The sequence below is a fragment of the Aspergillus costaricaensis genome (genome assembly GCF_003184835.1).
Source record: "Aspergillus costaricaensis CBS 115574 unplaced genomic scaffold BO79scaffold_12, whole genome shotgun sequence".
Classification (NCBI taxonomy): Eukaryota; Fungi; Ascomycota; class Eurotiomycetes; order Eurotiales; family Aspergillaceae; genus Aspergillus; species Aspergillus costaricensis.
The window spans coordinates 779,948-797,171 of NW_020291812.1; the positions used below are offsets into that span (position 1 = coordinate 779,948).

The window sequence follows — 17,224 nt, forward strand, 5'->3', positions numbered from 1 at the left end:
CAAGTCATCAACTCCTATCTGACCGCTGCCTCTCGGGGTGCTCCCCTCGGTGAAAGTGCCGATCAGCTCGCTTGAAGTCATTGGCAGCGAGACCTGATCCACTGCGTTCTGTGCAGGACGTGCAAGGGCGGTTGCAGCGGATCTGTTATAGAGGGTGCCTTCGTATCAATTGCCTATCAGTAAGTCCGATGGCTAGTCTGAACTGTATCCCCGAGCCATGACCTGATAAACCCCAGCTTCCTTCTATTTTTCGCCTCTGAAAAACGCATGAGACAACCTCGAGTGAAGGCAATAGTTCATTCCGGGGCAATGTGGATCCCGCAAAGAGCAACATTCCCGCATTTTCTTGTTGCCGCTTTTTGCGGGGGAGGCGGAGACCTTCCATATCAAGTAATCGGGCCGACTGCTGGATATGGGTTTCCGACAATAATCCGCCCCAGCTGCAGGTATATCAGTCGCAAGAGGTCCTGTCTGCCAGTGATCAGAAATATCGAGATTCCAAGTATCTATTGGAAAGATAGAAATCATGTCTATGTCTAAATTTCTCTCAAAAACGGCCGCCCGCGCCGCGTCCACATCGACTTCAGCGTCGTCGATGACCAAGGCTGCGGGCGATATCTCCAGCGTCTTCCCCAGTTTGAGACCAGACTACAAGCCAGAGCCCCTACCCCCGCGGTTCAGGGATCTGAAGCTGAAATACTTTGAAAAGAATGAAAAGGCCCTGAAGGACAGTTGGGAGCGACTCCTTCCCAGCTTGGAAGAGGAAGTGCACAAGATCAAGACCAAAGGAAGCGATGTAAGTTCCCATGGTATCTTCTATATGTATGAGTGAGTGTCACTAAACAGAATGTCCAGATCATCCCATCGGTGCAATACTCCGACGTGGTCAATGGCACCGTCCCGGACCATCTCCTTGCGGAGATCCGTCACAGAGGTTCCGTGGTCATCAGAAACGTGGTGCCTCGAGAGAAAGCCCTCGACTGGAAGGAGAGGATCAAGGACTATGCTGCTGCCAACCAAGAGCGCGTGAAGGCCTTCCCTCCCGACTCCCCAGCAGTCTATGAGCTGTATTGGACTCCATCCCAAGCAGAGGCCCGAGCACATCCGAGCATGCTCGGTACCCAGCGCTTCCTGCAGCGTCTCTGGCACTCGTCCGATCCGGACACTCCGATCTCGACTCGGAATCCTTTGACCTACGCAGACAGACTCCGCATCAGGCAACCCGGCGACGCAAAATTCACCCTCGGCCCTCATATTGACGGTGGATCATTGGAGCGCTGGGAGGATCCTGAATACTCCCGAGTCTACTCCAAAATTCTGGAGGGCAAATGGGAAGAATACGACCCATGGGACGCCAAGCACCGTGTCTCGGCCAACATGGACTTGTACAACGGCGCTGGCTCCTGCTCCATGTTGAGATTCTTCCAGGGGTGGCTGTCCATGTCCAACACAGCTCCCGGCGAAGGCTCGCTGCATGTTTGCCCCATGGTCATTCAGAGTACCGCTTACACTATCCTCCGACCTTTCTTCGACCCAGCCTCCTCGCAGCCGGTGCTGGATAACACATTCCCTGGTGCCGTACCCGGAACATGCCAGGAATACAACCCCGTCACGCATCCTCACCTGGACCTGGAAACCACCATGGTGTCCGTCCCCGAGGTGGAACCCGGTGACTACGTTGCCTGGCACTGCGATTCCTTGCACTCCGTCGATAAGGAACATCGCGGCAAGGGAGACTCCAGCGTTCTCTACATCCCTGCCACGCCTATGTGCGAAATGAACGTGAACTACCTGCTCAAGCAGCGCCAGGCAGCGCTTGCTTACTCCCCGCCTTGGGATTTCCCCGGCGCTGGTGGACCCGGTGAGATCGGTTTCCAGGGAGCACTTGACTGGAGCTCGATTGATGCAGAGGGCCTGCGCGCCATGGGTATGGGAAGTCAGCCATGGGATATTACCGACGACATGACCGAGGGAGAGAAGGCGGTTGTCAGAGCTGCCAACAAGACCTGCTTCGGGCAAGCATAAGATTCTTGGATATGATGAGCATTACTTTAATTCGCCAGATTGTATTTGTACATAGAATAGCATCAAAATGTATATGAATTCGGACTATATCACCGTTCTGGTAGCAGTATGAAGGACCTTACTCGTAAACAACGATCAATTTTAGGTAGAGGACATGTGTCGCACTTCAATTGTTTCACACATAGCCACGTCAATTTCAGCCATGGTAGCACCCATCAGTAAAATGTCGTAAAAGCTGTTCTTAGTAATGAAGAATTGGTAGAAGTGCAATCAAGTAAGAAGCTGAAGCTGTAGTGGAGACAAACCGGGGGGAAAGGGATTCTGCCCGATGATACATCACCGCCCGTCATCGATGATCCGCAGCTTATCGTTAGTCGGCCACCATCACATCCAGCTACCTCTCTCCTCTGTCGCCCTCCAATGCCCGACCGGAAACATCTGTCATAAACATGTGGCTACAGGCGACGCTTCTCTTGCTCGCCTCGTGCGTTCCCTCGTCCCTGGCCATCTACCGGGACGAGGTCAACCATGTCGACTACCATCACGCACTGCTCGGCTTTCCCACCTCCCAATCGACCTTCTTCCTCAAACCGTCCGCTTCCTCCAATGCCTCCTTACTCTATACACTCTCGGAGAAGTCGCTGCTCGGTGCTGTGAACCCCAGAGACGGCTCCCTTGTCTGGAGACAGAACCTCTCGCGTTCTGATCTGCCCGCTGCTGGAAACAATCCCCACGGTCTTCTCCGCGCCTCCGAAGGCACAAACGCCCTGGTCAGCGCGCTGGGCGATTACATTTCTTCGTGGACTGCTCTGGATGGAAAATTGATCTGGGAAAACTGGTTTGAGGGCGAAGTGCTCGCTGATCTCGAGCTTCTGGAGCTGGAGGATGTCAGTGCGGCTCCGTCGACCAAAGACACTGTGGCGCTTTGGAGCGGAAAGGCTGGCGTTGTCCGAAGGCTAGATGGAGATTCGGGTCGGACGAAGTGGGAGCACTTGGACGAAAGGTACGAATATACTTGAAACTGACTTCTGTTGGAGCTTCCATCGCTGATATTTCCCGGTAGCGGCGATATTCCCCTCCAATTGTCGTCATCGGCCACCGAGGTCTTCTACGTCGCTTTGCAGCCCTCCTCCCGGAAAGGATACAGAATCAAGGTTACTTCTTTGGATCCCTTGACCGGTCGCCAAACTCGACAGCATATTCTGAGCTCGGAAAGCGACTTGTCTAGCACCAACTCAGTCCTCTTCGTGGGCGCGAACACTGCCGCACCCATGATTGTCTGGGCGGATCAGTCATTCAAAACGCTCAAGGTCAACGTCATCGGTACGAAACAGGTACACTCGTTCGATATTGAAAATACAAGTGGTGAGAGTGTCAGCTCCATCACGGTTCATGCTCCCAAGAAGCTCGAATCGCTGCCGCATTTCCTGGTGCACTACGAGACGGAGTCTACCACTTGGGCGGAAGTTTATCACGTCGACTTGAAGTCCGCTTCGGTAACCAAGGCCTACGAACTTCCTCGCTTGCAGGGATGGTCCGTTTTCTCGACGAGCAACAAGGATGCCAACGTCTACTTCACCCGCATCACTCAGTCTGAGACCACTGTCGTCTCTTCTGTCTCTCACGGAGTATTGGGAAGATGGGTCCACCAAGCTCCCCCTATGGAGCAAGCTTTGCATTCTGTATCGGAGGTCGTTGCCAAGGATAAGAGCGTTGCTGTTCGGACGGCCGCTGCTTTGGAATCTGGCGACTGGCAATTGATTCGCAATGGCCAGACCGAATGGACTAGATATGAAGCTCTGTCGGGTGCTCTGGCCGCTACTTGGGTCCAGGAGGCCGTTCAGGAGGATCTGGCTCATCAACTGGAAGTTGAGGGTCACGAAAGCCTTTACGGGGCCTACGTGCACCGCGTTAAGCGTCACGCCAGAGACCTTCAGCATCTTCCTGAGTGGCTGAAGGGGCTGCCCAAGCGCATTTTGACCAGTATCTTGACCGATGAGGTCTCCAACCTCGATAGTTTCGGTATTGTCAAGTCTGTTATTGTGGCCACAGAGAACGGAAGAGTCTACGCCCTTGATGCCGCCAAGCACGGCGCCGTGTCTTGGAAGGTCAAGGCTGCGGAAGCGGACTCGTGGAATGTGAAGGCTATTCTGGCCCATCCTGGCACTGCTACGGTGTATGTCGATGATGGCAGCTCTGTCACTCTAGATGCCTCATCTGGCGAGATTCTGGCGCGCACCCCGGGCACTGCAAAGATCCGCTCGGTTGCCGTCGCCCACGATGGCACCGCTCCCCGTACCGTCGGCATTAAGGACAATGGTACACCCTTGGAGTCTATTGATGGCCCGGGTTTCTTCATAACGCTTAGCGATGATGGCCGTGTCCTCGGATGGGCTGCTCGCGATAACAAGCACCCTGTCTGGCAGTTCCTGCCCACCTCAGGCGAGAAGATCATCCACGCCACCGCGCGGCCCTCCCACGATCCTGTTGCCTCTATCGGTAAAGTCCTGGGCAACCGGTCTGTTCTCTACAAGTACCTAAACCCCAACCTCGCCCTCATCACCGCCGTGGGTGAGAGCTCTGCTACCTTCTATCTCCTTGATGCCATCTCCGGCAAGATCCTTCACTCCAGCACCCACCAAGGAGTCGACCCCACACAGCCCATTTCCTCCGTTGTCTCGGAGAACTGGTTCGCCTACTCCTTCTGGGCAGACACTGTCGACTCTTCCAGCGCCAAGGGCTACCAACTGGTGATCTCCGAGCTATACGAGTCTCCCGTTCCCAATGACCGCGGCCCGCTGGACGCAGCCTCCAACTACTCTAGCATCAGTGACCTCCCTCTGCCCCACGTGATCTCGCAGGCCTTCATCATCCCGGAACCCATCTCTCACATGGCCGTCACTCAGACCCGCCAGGGCATCACCACTCGCCAACTCCTCTGCACTCTCCCCTCCTCCAACGCCATCATCGGCATTCCCCGTCCCGTCCTTGACCCCCGCCGTCCTGTCGGCCGGGACCCCACCTCCACCGAAGCCGAAGAGGGTCTCTTCAAGTACAACCCCTTCCTCGAATTCGATGGCAAATGGTACCACACGCATTCCCGGGACGTCGCAGGTATCAAGAATGTCCTTTCCGCCCCGACCCTGTTGGAAAGTACTAGCCTGATCTTCGCCTTTGGCGGCGATATCTTCGCTACACGGGCAACTCCCAGCCAGGCATTCGATGTCCTGGGCAAGGGATTCTCTAAGTTGCAACTGGTCTTGACTATTGTGGCGTTGACGGCTGGTGTGATTGTTCTTGCTCCGATGGTACGTCTCACCCCTCACCTTATCCATTTATCTGTATCCCTTGACTAGTAAACAGCTGGCTAACCGAAATATCGTTGAACAGGTCAAGAGAAAGCAGATCAACATGATCTGGAAATCCACATAAACACTAGTCTGGTTTAGTTTAACTTGCGTTGCGATTGATGTATTATAGCGAAACGTTAGGATGGGATAGGACGGGATTAGGGTGGTAGTAGATGAAGCTGCTCACCTACCTACTTGCCTTTACCTACTACTACCATTTACTTTAGATATACGATACGATGTAAAGACGTAATATAACATACATACAGTTATAGTGGTTCTATTCCTACTATTGGATACCAGTAGTAACTGTAATGGTCTTATTTCTCCTCGATTTCCTCGTTGAGGAATGGGAGTTCGAATCATTCCAAAAAAAAAAAAAAATAAAAAAAATACGTTGTATACTAACGAACTCGTACTGCCTCCTTACACCAATAATTCAAGATGAATTACTAAGATAGATCGAGAACTTTCGCAGCGGAAATGATATATATAACCCGCAAACCAGACCCAAGTTCACCTCAATGTGAACAGTAATGCGACGCGATTTCTTATAGGTCAAGAAGCCCGGAACAGTGATGGAAAAGCCAACTAGCAGAAACATAGACGAAGTATGAAAATGACCATAATTATATGAATAAAGCCCGAAAAAAGATGCATCTTTCTATGATGATGACGGTTGCTGCGCACACACCCAAGTCACACCTATGACAGATCCTGAAAAAAATATGGAAAAAGAAAAGTAGTATATAAGACAATGATGATGCTTGTTCAAGCCCGGAAAGGACAATACAAGATGTGAGAGAAAAACCAATGGTAGGAAAGTGGTATATTATCTAGAATAGCAGTGTAGCTTGTGGGAGAAGAGGATAAAGAAAACCGCTGACGCCGTGCGTTGGGTTCTATTAGTAGTATCTTCGACGGAGAAAGAGAAGAAAAAATCAGTGAAAACAGTGTGTTAGGAAGAGATTAGAAACGTATGACTTATGCAGTCACTGGTTGTGTCTCAGTCTCCGATGTGGGAGCCGTTTCTTGCAGGGGGACCTTCTCGTTCTCGCTGGTCTGCTCCTGCTCAGTGGGCTTTTCAGCCTGCGCTGGGGAGGTGGTGTTCGATTGAGCGGGAGTTGCGCCAACAGGGATGTTGGACTTGCGGCTCTCGCCGTTCACCTTTCCAAGGACTTCGACGTGGTCGTCCTTGAACAGAACTGGGCCCTTGATGAAGTCGGGCTTGGTCTCACCCTCGGCGGGAGGAGTTTCCAGGACCCCGACGACCTTGCGGGCCTCCTCGTCGAGATAAGGCATGTCGCCCCACTGCCAGTCCAAGTCGCCACCGTACTGCTTGGGTATGCTGGACGGGTCCATGAAGGCTGTCAGGGTGGGCTTTACTTCGGCGGCGGAGAGGATGAAGATCTTCGAAGTGGTTCCAGGGTCAAACCAGCGCTTAATCCAACCCCAGACTGTAGGGAAGAAAGAAGGAGCACCGATAATCTTCGAGGATAGCTGGTTAGCCGGGTTCATCATTGGGTGAAGAGAGGTGGTGGACTCACAAAGATCCGGTCCAAGGTCTCCGGGTAGTGGGCAGTAGCCAAAACACTAGCATCCTGCATGTGCCCCTTCAGGTTCCAGAATTGCTTGAGTCCAACGCCACTCACATCCACAATGTTGGTAGAGGTGACAATGGGAGTTTCGGGGTTAGGACGAGGAAGCTTCGTGCACAGAGGCATGACGAAGTTGAGGAGGTTCTCGTAAAGAGCGAACAGACGCAGAAGACGCTGCGGGACCGTGGAGGACTGGTGCGTCTCGGACGTGGTTGAAGAGGACATGGTCTCGTTGTATGCGGCCATGTTCTTGCTGTTTAAATGCTTGATCTCAAAAACGTAGACGGGAATACCGCGGCGGTCTCGACGACCGGTCCATTGGGGATACTAGACAGGGAAATATTAGCGACCATCGCCATACACGTATAGATCAGCTCACGAACCATTCGCCGGGCAGCATCGTAGGAGTCCACATCAATGTTCTCGTAGAGCGACTCAATGGCATTATCCCGGCGCCAATCCTCGGTATCCTTGAACTGGCCCCAAGCGCCGTCAACGTCGAACTTGCGCGCGCGAAGGAAGCGCCTAAGAGTAATATTAGTTAGCTCCTCTCCAATGCGTGTCCATCGAGCGTGACGAGGTCTATGTAGACGAAGCGCGAAATATACATACAACATCGTCGCATCATCATGGCTGGCCTTCTCTCCATCCCGTTCCGGTTTGTAGTAACCCTTCTCCTCACACAATTTCTTGAATTCCTCCAGCTTCTTCTCCTGGTCGTCAGTCAGGTGGTGAAGATGGCCAGCGAGCCACGCCGTGCCAGCCGCCTGCGAGGCCGACGCAACGGGATCGTTGATAGGATCGGTCGCATCATGCGTAGATTTGGCGTCGCTCTCCGCCGCAGGTTGAGAGGACTTCGTTCCCCAGAAAGGCATTGTGCTGGATTAAGGAGATTGGGTATGCTTTGAATTGGGCGATTGCAGAGGAGGAGGTATTGAAGATGAAGCGGGTCCTTGGACGAGCTGAGCTCGGCGTCGGCGGAAGTCGGTTATAGTCTTATCTGTTTCAAGCCCGTCACGAGGCCTTGTTTCAAGTCGAGCAGGCGCCGGCTACGTCGGATTCTAATCACAAATAGTCCAACAATGAGCGAAAGTCGCAAACACGAGGGGAATGGCGGGGATATGGCATAAAGGACAAGAAAATTGGGCTGACGCTGCGAAGTCGGGAAAGGCAATTCGCCGTATCGGACAGTCGCGGAGATAACATCCGCTTATGTCATCTATGCGCGGAGTTATGCAGAGCACAAAAAACAGGAAGGTTGCCAAAGATCCAACTTTTGGTATCCTTATTCAGAAAACATATTTGAGAAATCCTAGACTAATGTAGCACAGCTCTTGAAAGCTGCCAATGTAAGAATGCCCAAAGCCACTAATTCCGTCGCTCATGGGAATCGACATAAAGCGCCATGTGGATAATTGTACAGACATCTTCTTCCACCACTCCAAACACAACACTATGAGTGTAATATTTAGTCCTCGGTCAGGTCGCCATACTCCCACATACCCCGTCGTTCCTGCTTCGCCTCCTCTTCTACGCTGCGGAGGTGGGACACTGTCTCAGTAGCGGCCCGCTCCCAGGCCTTCAGCTTCCTGGGCACCATGGCCAAACCCTCACGAACAATGTCGGCATTGATACTGTGATCCAGGTTCTTGGACTCGGTAGGATCCAGCAAGGTGACGTGCAGGGTTCCGTCTGGAGACACGTAGTCGACGTTGGCAACAAGCTCACGGTTGTAGACTTGGTCTTCGAGGAAGCTGACTGCGTCTTGCAGGTAATCTTCGGCACCAGGGAACTGGACAAAGGAGAGCACTGCATCAGCCGCCTGGGCGCGAAGCTTCTGGACGGAGAACTGCGGCTGGCTCAAGGGCCGGAGACGGGACCAGGGCAGGACTTCCGAGTTACCGAAGTCAATGTAAACAACCTCAGCCTGCTGGTTTTCACGGTCATTGCGACGGACCTTAGCGCGGTACCACTCGTTGTCCTCGGTGAATTTGGCGGCAACGAAGTCGCCCGCCTTGGGAGGTCCAGGGAGCGGAGTGTCGTTGGCCTTGTTGAGGTGGAACGAACGGAAAGCACTCATCAACTCCGTTAAGGCAGAGGTGCCTGTGCCAATCTGCTGAACCTTAACGCGGCCAGTAGTAGGGTCGACATAGGTGACCATCACATCGCGGTAGTCCTTGCGACGCTGGGAAACCTCGGTGTCAGTGTTGTTGTTGCTGTTGGCAGGCTCCTCCTCATCTTCAACGATGTCCTTGCTAGGGTCCCAGTCGTGCCAGAGACCCTTGCGGGCCTCCTTGGCCCTTTGCTCCGCAGCAAAGTATTCCGTAGCGTGACCAGACTGCTCAGCAGAGTAAGCGTGAACAGTAGCAAGACCCTCCTCAAGGAGGACCTTGGTGAAGTTCTCCTTGTTCACATACAGAGTACCAATGAATCCACCGACCTTGTCAATGGTCTCCACGTCGATCTCAACATCACGCTGCATGCAGCGCTTGTTCGCAAGATCGTGAGCCTCCTGGCCGCAAGGCTCGGATGCCTCACCGGGGTTACGGGCAGACCGGGGAGCGCGGATACCCGACAAGACAAGAGTCAACTTGGCGTTCTCACGAGGAACCAGAACGGTGAACCGAGATCCCGACTTGACAAAGTCGACAACAGCCGGCACACGCTTCTGGCGCTGGAGAATGGAAACTTCCATCTTGGCCTTCTGAACGCTTTCCGAGTAATCCTGGTACTGCTTGGGCTTGGGGGGCTTAGCAGCCCACATGCCCTTGCCTTCGGCCTGGGCCTCTGCTTCAGCAAGCATGAGGTTGTCATACTCAGGAGACCGGTCCTCGTCATCCTGGCGGTGACGGATGACGGAAGCGTAACCCGCCTGGACGAGGGCCAGAGCGATGTTGGTGTTTCCTTGAACAACGGTGGCAACCTCCCTCTCCTCGTATCCCTCCGTAGCGGGCTTCTTGCCGTTAATAGTGACCTTGACGTGCTTTCCAATGATTCTCTTGCGCACAAACTCCTTAGCATCGGCGGCAAAAGGAGCCTGCTTGGGATCAGATGGCTTCGGTTGCCTGACACTGCTGAGCTGGATCTTCTTCTCCTGACCGGCCTTGTTGCGAATGAAGAGCGTGTCTGCATTCAGCACGCGGCCAACAACGTAGTCCTCGGCCCCGCCAGCAGGACCCTTGGGAGCAACTAGACCAGTGAAGATGCCCACTCTGGCGTCCTTGGCCACTTTCTCCGCACGGCGGAAAGCTGCCATCTCAGTACCAAGCAGGGCGGAGTGATGATCGTGGCAACGAGCCAGACCAGCTTCCAGCAGGAACTTGGCAACATTGCCGTTCGGGTGGAGAACACTAGCAATCAGTTGACCCTGAGGGGTGACGCCCAGAAGATTCACCTGGACCTTGCGCTGCAGAATCCTCGATTCGACGAACTGGAATGCTTCGTCTCCATACGGCTCTGCAGGCTGTTCTTTGCCCTCAGCCGTCACTCGCTTGGCTGCTGGGGCACGAACACCCGCCATGGCAGCGACAACCTGCAGGTGTTCCTCCGAAGAGAGGAGCAAACGGACGATCAGGCGGTCGCCGTTCAGAACCCTCTCGACGATACCTTCCAAGTGCTTGTCCTTCCATTCGTCAACCAGCGCCTTAGGGTCAGACAGCTCATAAGTGGTCTCTGTGCGACCATTCTCTGTGCCTGCCCATGTTCCCTTGCCCTCCGTCTGGGCATGCTCCTCCAATGCACGGAGTCGTTGCAGGTACGCCACAGTCTCTTCAGACTCGTCGCTGCGCTTGCCAGCCTCTTCGCGGACGCGAGTCCATCCTTCCTGGACGCTGATGTCGGGAAGGGAGACGTCGAAGGTCGGGAGTTTGATTGTACCGTAGTCGCGCTTAGCACCGGTAGGGATGGTGTACAGGATTTGAAATTGTACGACTTTTCCGACTAGGAGCTCGCGGAGAAACTCTCGGGAATGGAAGCCATACGGCTGCAGAAAGAAAACAGCGGCAGTTAGCAAGTTATTGATAGATCAATTAAGCGATGCTAGTTATAACGGGCCAAGATCGATTCCAACTCAGTCAAGAATGTTAGATTTCGGATGGAATGCAGCCAATTGTCCCTGATGTAGAGGCCACCTATCCAGGCAGAAACAAACGGTTGCACCGCGCATTGACATTGTATCTGAAAACACAAAAAAGAACCAACTCACCTCATCTCCCTCTCTGCGTAGTCTCGGCGCGGAGACATATGCAAGACTGAGGATACGTTCCTGGCCTGGGTTGTTGATATGCGACAGCACCACCGTGTCGCCGGACAGGACAGATTTCACGCGGGCTTCCAGAGGCATGCTGGCAAGCGACAGGCGAGACCAGAAATTGACGAGACGGGGTTAAAGAGGCAGAAGCAATTAAGGAGAAAGGGATGTAAGTAATGAATTATGAGAAGGGGACAAGAAAAAAAGACCAAATGAATGATAGGGGAAAGGGAGAAGAAGACAGTCGGACTACTTCCATTGAGGCCAGGTACAGCAGTCCGAGCGGCCAATCGCGCTCGGGCGGGCACCTGACTTTTGTGGGGGAGTTCGACTCCGGCCTCGACGGAGCTTCGCTCCTGCAACTATCCGCACCGTTGTCTGCATATCATCATGGAATTAACTTGCTAAGTCCCAGTGATTAAGAAGAGTAATCTTCATTCATTTAGTGACTCTTCCAAGACCACACTTACTGAACTACAAGCTTCCCTGGAGCTCCGTCACTGCAGGAAGCACCACTTCACCAACCACTTCACCAAAGATGCTTTACCAATTACTACAATTGAGCTGCAGCATAAACACTTGTCTACTCAGTGTTTCTGGCGACGAGCGCTATGCTAATTGATCAAACTTGGGCATGTCTGTTGGCTCGCCTCTAGTCCATGTGTTCCGTGACACCATGTATGTAGCTGTAAGCGCTAGAATCACCCTAGGCCGCAACGAGTACAACCACAAAGGAGACGATGATGAGACTGTGCATCTAGACATGTACTACTTGGACGTCAAAGTAGAAAGCTAATTCTTCCAGTAAAATAGTTACATTCTGTACTACCCACAGCAGAGGTAATCAGCGCTTCGATACAGTCTGGCAGAAATGCCGGTTATCATAACAGTTGGCATCAAGTCATTCGTGCATTCATTTTATTCCTGTTGTCGACGAGATAATGGCAGACTACTCATTCTGTTCTAGCCCTTCACATCCTAGTCGAACAGCTTTGGAGACTGATTTAGGCACTTAAGCGGCAATGCCGATGACACCTGTGACAGACGAGATCAGTAAACAAGGTTGATTTCAGTGAGAAGGGGTATCTTGGTAGGAATATGCTTACCGCAGGCGGGACGAGGACCAGCGTTACCGGTCTTCTTGGACTCCTCGTTGCCACCACGGCCGAGGTCATCAGTACCAGCGTGGACGACCAGGGTCCGCTGTATGCATTGCATTAGCATCTTTACAGAAACAGTCAGGAATAAGGGCAGGGATGAAAACGTACGCCCAGGACGCTCTCGGCACCGATGAGCTTCACCAGCTTGTCCTGCTTGGAGCCAACGGCGTTACCCTCGGCATCGGTCTTGAAGTTGCCAAGGTCACCGACGTGACGCTCGTCGTCCTCGGGAGCACCGTGGGTCTTGCCGAAGGGGTTGAAGTGAGGGCCAGCGGAGGTGCAGCCGTTGGTGTTGTCACCGAACTGGTGGACGTGGAAGCCACGCTCAGCGTTGGCGTCGTGGCCAGTGATGTTCCAGGAGATGGTGGTGGGGGTGTTCTCGTTGGCCTGCTCGAAAGTGACAGTGCCGGAGACCTTGGAGTCTCCACGGATAACAGCGACTAAGAGATGGATGTCAGCCCATGATTTTCATCGATGGAAACCTTCCAGAACCACGAGATCCAGCGATCACTGGCCATCAACCAGACTTTGATCGTGGTACTATTAATACGAAAGATAAAACAAAGCTCCAGCTGACGGGGACGAATGAGCTGGCAGATGTCACCAAATCCCGCTGAGCTTGCCGGGCTGGCAAACAGGGTCCCCAGATCGTGATAGGTGCAGGAGGGATCGCAAGGTGCTCAAATCTGCTCACTCAAGGTCCCCCGGCCACGGTCGATCGTGGATCCGTGGAGGGGGTTAAGGCCAATAGCAGGATAGGAAAACCAAAAGGGCTGAAGAAAAGTGCAGGTACCTACCAGCCTTGACCATTTTGACGGTTTTTGAAGATTGGACTACCTTGGATCTAGGGGTAAATTCAAGATTTTGGAGAGGATGATGGGGAGGGAAAGAGGAGAGAGAAGAAGAGAACGAGGGGTAAATAATGAGCGACCCAACAGAACAGCAGTAGCAGCAGCAGCGGACTCCGAATCAGTCAGAGTGCCTCGCTCGTTGCTCCCCAGTGGATTCGATGGGCTTCCAATGTCGGTCTTTCCCTCCATCGGAAGCTCACCAAAAAACCCCCACCTGGCGGGGTTCTTCGGAATGACGTTTTGCTGCTGTATTCCACCTTCCCGAACCAGCTTTGGGGGCACCACAGTAGCTTTTCCTTCCGCGATTCATAAGCAGGTCGGGTCCAGACTGCTTCTGTACATTATGATTGGTGTATCATTGGGGTTACTCGGGGGTAAAATGAGAAAGCTTTCTCCGAGGCTCAGTTGTCTCATGGATGGGGAAAGAGGGGACAGATCACCTCCAGAATGCTACTGTGTACTTTTTACTTTGTTGTCAGACCCTGGACCTTTCCGTGGGTTGCAACGAACTGCAGCGGAAGGTGCAGATAACTAAGGTAAGGTAAAGTAAGTATTGATCTGTATCAAGCAAACCCCACTTGCCGTGTGTATTATTTCTCGCGTTACTCAAAACTCCCCTACTTCCACCACCACTATCACAAATCACCTCATCGCTCTCGTCATTCGCTTATGCTTGTCCTTATCTTGGAAATATTTACTGGAATACGGAGTTGCTGTTGTGGAATACTGTGTATCAATCCGTGTAGGTCATGACTAAATCGAGACGCTTGAAGCTATCCGCTTGCGGTAAGTAGTCCCAATACAGCTCTCCCGATAGTACTACTTACCTCGCTAGGAGTTCAGCATGAACCTACAAGAGGCTACAACGGTCTGTTCATAATGCCCCATCCATACTGATAACGTAATGGACAATAATAATACTGTAGATGCTCGGAGTCTGCACATTAGTGGTATCTCTCATGGTACCACTACCTAAGCATCGCTCTTCAGCGATCTTATTAGATCACAACGAGCATTATCATGTCCGGGGCTTCATTGATAGTACTATTGCCCCGTCGTTTCGACTTTGAAGGACCTTCCTACCCGCTCCGATCCCATCGGTGTAAGTAATGTTCTATAAGCTCTGTGATAGCCTAGAGGTCAAAAGATGCTATAAACATCGCGAATCAATGATCGTCAACGGCCCAAGGACTGTGTCCGAACGGACTTGCCTAGGTACCTGCCTTTTAGGCCACTCATTGGGCGTGATGCAACCTCCATGAGGCCTTGGTCCCGTTCACTCGGCGTATGTTATGGCAATAGGCCGAATTCTTGGAGTACAATAGCTGTTACGGCGGAGAATATGAAGCTTTTTGGTCACCCGCAAGATCTGTGAGTTTTTCTGTAGGATTTCTATTTGAAGAATTCGCCTGATCCTTGAACATAAGAGTAGAAATCTCATTAACGCCAAGACATAACCTAGCACAAAGCAAAGCACAATGTTCAAGAGTAATTATCAGCCTATCGTTAGGTGCTTCTATCAGGCGTTCCAGGTTCACAAATAGTCACCCGGCACCGTCCAGTTATCCAAGCTCGCAACCCTAACTCGCTATGACGGTCATGATCATGTATGACCCGCTCGTTTCCCGAAGTAGAATCCTTTGAACCTGTTATTCTCATGCTTTGGTTCTTACACGCCGTTCACTACTTCCAAAGTTAGGGCAACTGCGGCTTGATCAAGCCCAACCGTTGAATGCATCTCAGTGCACGCATCCCAGTGCACGAGAGCATCTTGATATTCAACGAGTGCCTCAAAAGGGTCTACTAACTCAAATATTGATTACCGTTCACTCCTTTCGTTCACCCTTTACGTTGAATCTTTGGAATCTTGAGATATGAGCGTTCACTTGTTGGCTTTCTGCTGGGCTATATAAACGCCGTTCTCCTTCCACCCAACTCTCTCCTTTTCTTCTTCTCTCTATCATCTAATTATCAGACGATTATATATAACAATCTTCTATCATACTTATATAATATCTTTCATTATCGACCGATTGCCTGGTCTATCAAACTTATATGATGGTCACATCCACCGATTATCTGGTGCAAAGCCTTATGCTCCGAGACATCCGCTATCGAAAATCTCAAGCAGAAAGGTCGGTCAAAGGTAAAAGAAGAAACTCGGGGGACTATTTATGATGTCCTCCGATAGCAACCAAAGATGAAGATGATAGAGAGTCTTCTGCAACAGGTCTTACTCTATCCGGTCCATACAACTCATATTCGAGGAGAGACTCGCTATATCTGCCTATAAATCTCGACGCTTTATTTCTCCGTCTGACGTACAGAGAGAGAGAGAGTAACAAGGTAATATCCATGACGTTGTACGGTATGTTGAAGAGACATCCTCCAGATCTCATTCCATATTTCATCAATCCCGCTACTGGGATTTATTTTGAGTGTCTCCTATCTACTGAGCTTTCACTAACCGGTGGTGCTCAGATTACTCAAATGGCTCCAAACAAAGTCAGCTGCCAAGGACTGAAAATAAGAAAGGAGTTCCACAGTTCTAAGAACATCGTCCTCCTCTGGGATTAGTCGAACAAGTTTGAAAGAGACTATGCACGGCCATGGTTGCTTGTCTCTGAGCTCGCTCGACTGGCGGACAGGTGGGCTGGAATATCTCGGTTGCATTACAAGATGGATATTCGCCATAAGCTAGGGGAACTGTATAATGTGCTTGCTGCACTCTGTGACACTCTAGGGCATATGCCGATCAAGCGAATCGCCGATGCTCAAATGCCAACGAACGCTTCACTGGTACATTGGCTCGCCTTCCCAACATCCTGAGCACTAAATGGGCTCTTATCGACTCGCCTGGGCAACCAAAGTGACCCACAGCTATTGAAACACTGAAACTTTATATTTCATACCTCAGTTGTCTATCTATCGGCCTTTGTTGCTAAATTGCGTCTCTGGTGCTAGCAAACCTGTCACCGATGGACCTTACTGTCAATATCTGAAAGGAAACAGACGATACTATACATAGTGAGATAATCTTTCTTATCATCTCACAGAAGTATCATCAAAACCGCATCAAAGATACGCACCTGCAGGCGATGGTGAGGTAAATGTTCGGTGATACAGGCAACGGGGGTATGATGGACTGCTTTCGGTTGATCTACTAAACCTTTCGAATCCCACAACAACTTAGAATCACCAGTATCTCGAGCACTTTACACTGGATACTACACAATCTCCTTCGCAGCGTTTTTTCCAGAGCAGGAGAAAGCGCTCGCAGAATTTTTTAACTGATCGTTTTTCTTTATCTCACTACAGCTATCCTGGTCAGTATGGCCTTCTCTTTCTTGAACTTTGAACGAAGAACAGAACACTGGGTGAAAGAAATTATAATACTTACTCTTTTACTTCTATCAGAGAAGAAATATTATACTCCGAAGGATCAATCGGGAGTTCCATCTATCAACTGATGTTCGGTTGCATTTAGAATCGGATTAACTGATAGAATGTTACCGACAGTGCCTTGAATATTTACTCAAAATAAATGATTGCTCCATCACGTCGCGTTAACCTTACGAAAGACGAACACCCTCAGATCTCACAAATACAACTCACAGTACACGAAGCGACCGTGTACGCAAAGGTATAGCTCTGGGCTTATCTTCGAAACACCCAATCCCAGAGACTGAAAGGTATCCTTCAGAGAACGCTTCTCGGTATTGAAATGGTTAATCAGTCCATGAATCAAATACTCTATCGATCATGCTTGGTATGTACTTCGTACTTTTCTGGGGGATGACACTGGATTCTAATATATGAAGAGCCTAGTAACTCTGCCACGCGTTCGCATCTCAAAACTACTGCATCGCTGCCAATCTTCAGGGCGGATAATACAATGAGTTAACAGAAGCTTAGGTATGTGACAAACTGGAAGCATGGCAGTGAACTCGATGGAAGTAGGACTATACGCTTACTATTGAACCTCAATAGC

The 17,224-nt window shown here is 51.3% G+C and overlaps 6 protein-coding genes across 6 annotated transcripts; 3 read left to right on the plus strand and 3 right to left on the minus strand.

Moving 5' to 3' along the window:
- Positions 1–595: 595 nt before the first annotated feature.
- BO79DRAFT_193339 (DUF1479 domain-containing protein) lies at positions 596–2,025 on the plus strand (the record flags this gene model as incomplete). Its single annotated transcript, XM_025680970.1, has 2 exons — positions 596–796; positions 856–2,025. The coding sequence occupies 2 exons, from the start codon at positions 596–598 to the stop codon at positions 2,023–2,025; spliced, it is 1,371 nt and encodes a 456-aa protein (XP_025540835.1).
- A 412-nt stretch (positions 2,026–2,437) lies between these two features.
- On the plus strand, positions 2,438–5,629 carry BO79DRAFT_171599 (uncharacterized protein). Its single transcript, XM_025679592.1, has 3 exons — positions 2,438–3,028; positions 3,089–5,333; positions 5,416–5,629. Exons 1-3 carry the CDS (start codon positions 2,475–2,477, stop codon positions 5,455–5,457), a joined length of 2,841 nt encoding a protein of 946 aa, XP_025540836.1. The 5' UTR covers positions 2,438–2,474; the 3' UTR covers positions 5,458–5,629.
- Positions 5,630–6,032: 403 nt separating this feature from the next.
- BO79DRAFT_286945 (SEC14 family lipid-binding protein) lies at positions 6,033–8,079 on the minus strand. The gene is made up of 4 exons (XM_025688525.1): positions 7,586–8,079; positions 7,357–7,498; positions 6,923–7,300; positions 6,033–6,863 (listed from the first exon to the last, which is right to left on the minus strand). Exons 1-4 carry the CDS (start codon positions 7,846–7,848, stop codon positions 6,360–6,362), a joined length of 1,287 nt encoding a protein of 428 aa, XP_025540837.1. The 5' UTR covers positions 7,849–8,079; the 3' UTR covers positions 6,033–6,359.
- A 178-nt stretch (positions 8,080–8,257) lies between these two features.
- On the minus strand, positions 8,258–11,427 carry BO79DRAFT_193347 (putative transcription factor (Snd1/p100)). Its single transcript, XM_025680971.1, has 2 exons — positions 11,178–11,427; positions 8,258–10,955 (listed from the first exon to the last, which is right to left on the minus strand). Exons 1-2 carry the CDS (start codon positions 11,313–11,315, stop codon positions 8,442–8,444), a joined length of 2,652 nt encoding a protein of 883 aa, XP_025540838.1. The 5' UTR covers positions 11,316–11,427; the 3' UTR covers positions 8,258–8,441.
- Positions 11,428–12,021: 594 nt separating this feature from the next.
- Positions 12,022–13,409, minus strand: sod1 (superoxide dismutase SOD1). Its single transcript, XM_025682442.1, has 4 exons — positions 13,180–13,409; positions 12,491–12,822; positions 12,329–12,425; positions 12,022–12,257 (listed from the first exon to the last, which is right to left on the minus strand). Exons 1-4 carry the CDS (start codon positions 13,190–13,192, stop codon positions 12,235–12,237), a joined length of 465 nt encoding a protein of 154 aa, XP_025540839.1. The 5' UTR covers positions 13,193–13,409; the 3' UTR covers positions 12,022–12,234.
- A 1,882-nt stretch (positions 13,410–15,291) lies between these two features.
- BO79DRAFT_216824 (uncharacterized protein) lies at positions 15,292–16,703 on the plus strand (the record flags this gene model as incomplete). Its single annotated transcript, XM_025683339.1, has 6 exons — positions 15,292–15,379; positions 15,425–15,601; positions 15,977–16,032; positions 16,290–16,339; positions 16,552–16,559; positions 16,651–16,703. 6 exons carry the CDS (start codon positions 15,292–15,294, stop codon positions 16,701–16,703), a joined length of 432 nt encoding a protein of 143 aa, XP_025540840.1.
- Positions 16,704–17,224: the final 521 nt, after the last annotated feature.

Excerpts from the sequence above, each read along its gene's own strand:
- BO79DRAFT_193347 (XM_025680971.1), bottom strand. The coding sequence starts at position 11,315 with ATGCCTCTGGAAGCCCGCGTGAAATCTGTCCTGTCCGGCGACACGGTG. Across the intron at positions 10,956-11,177 it reads TACGCAGAGAGGGAGATGAG|CCGTATGGCTTCCATTCCCG; the intron begins GTGAGTTGGTTC and ends TTCTTTCTGCAG.
- BO79DRAFT_286945 (XM_025688525.1), bottom strand. The coding sequence starts at position 7,848 with ATGCCTTTCTGGGGAACGAAGTCCTCTCAACCTGCGGCGGAGAGCGAC. Across the intron at positions 7,499-7,585 it reads CATGATGATGCGACGATGTT|GCGCTTCCTTCGCGCGCGCA; the intron begins GTATGTATATTT and ends TATTACTCTTAG. Across the intron at positions 7,301-7,356 it reads ACGATGCTGCCCGGCGAATG|TATCCCCAATGGACCGGTCG; the intron begins GTTCGTGAGCTG and ends TTCCCTGTCTAG.
- BO79DRAFT_171599 (XM_025679592.1), top strand. The coding sequence starts at position 2,475 with ATGTGGCTACAGGCGACGCTTCTCTTGCTCGCCTCGTGCGTTCCCTCG. Across the intron at positions 3,029-3,088 it reads TGGGAGCACTTGGACGAAAG|CGGCGATATTCCCCTCCAAT; the intron begins GTACGAATATAC and ends ATTTCCCGGTAG. Across the intron at positions 5,334-5,415 it reads TGATTGTTCTTGCTCCGATG|GTCAAGAGAAAGCAGATCAA; the intron begins GTACGTCTCACC and ends ATCGTTGAACAG.
- sod1 (XM_025682442.1), bottom strand. Across the intron at positions 12,426-12,490 it reads GTGCCGAGAGCGTCCTGGGC|CGGACCCTGGTCGTCCACGC; the intron begins GTACGTTTTCAT and ends CAATGCATACAG. Across the intron at positions 12,258-12,328 it reads TGGTCCTCGTCCCGCCTGCG|GTGTCATCGGCATTGCCGCT; the intron begins GTAAGCATATTC and ends CGTCTGTCACAG.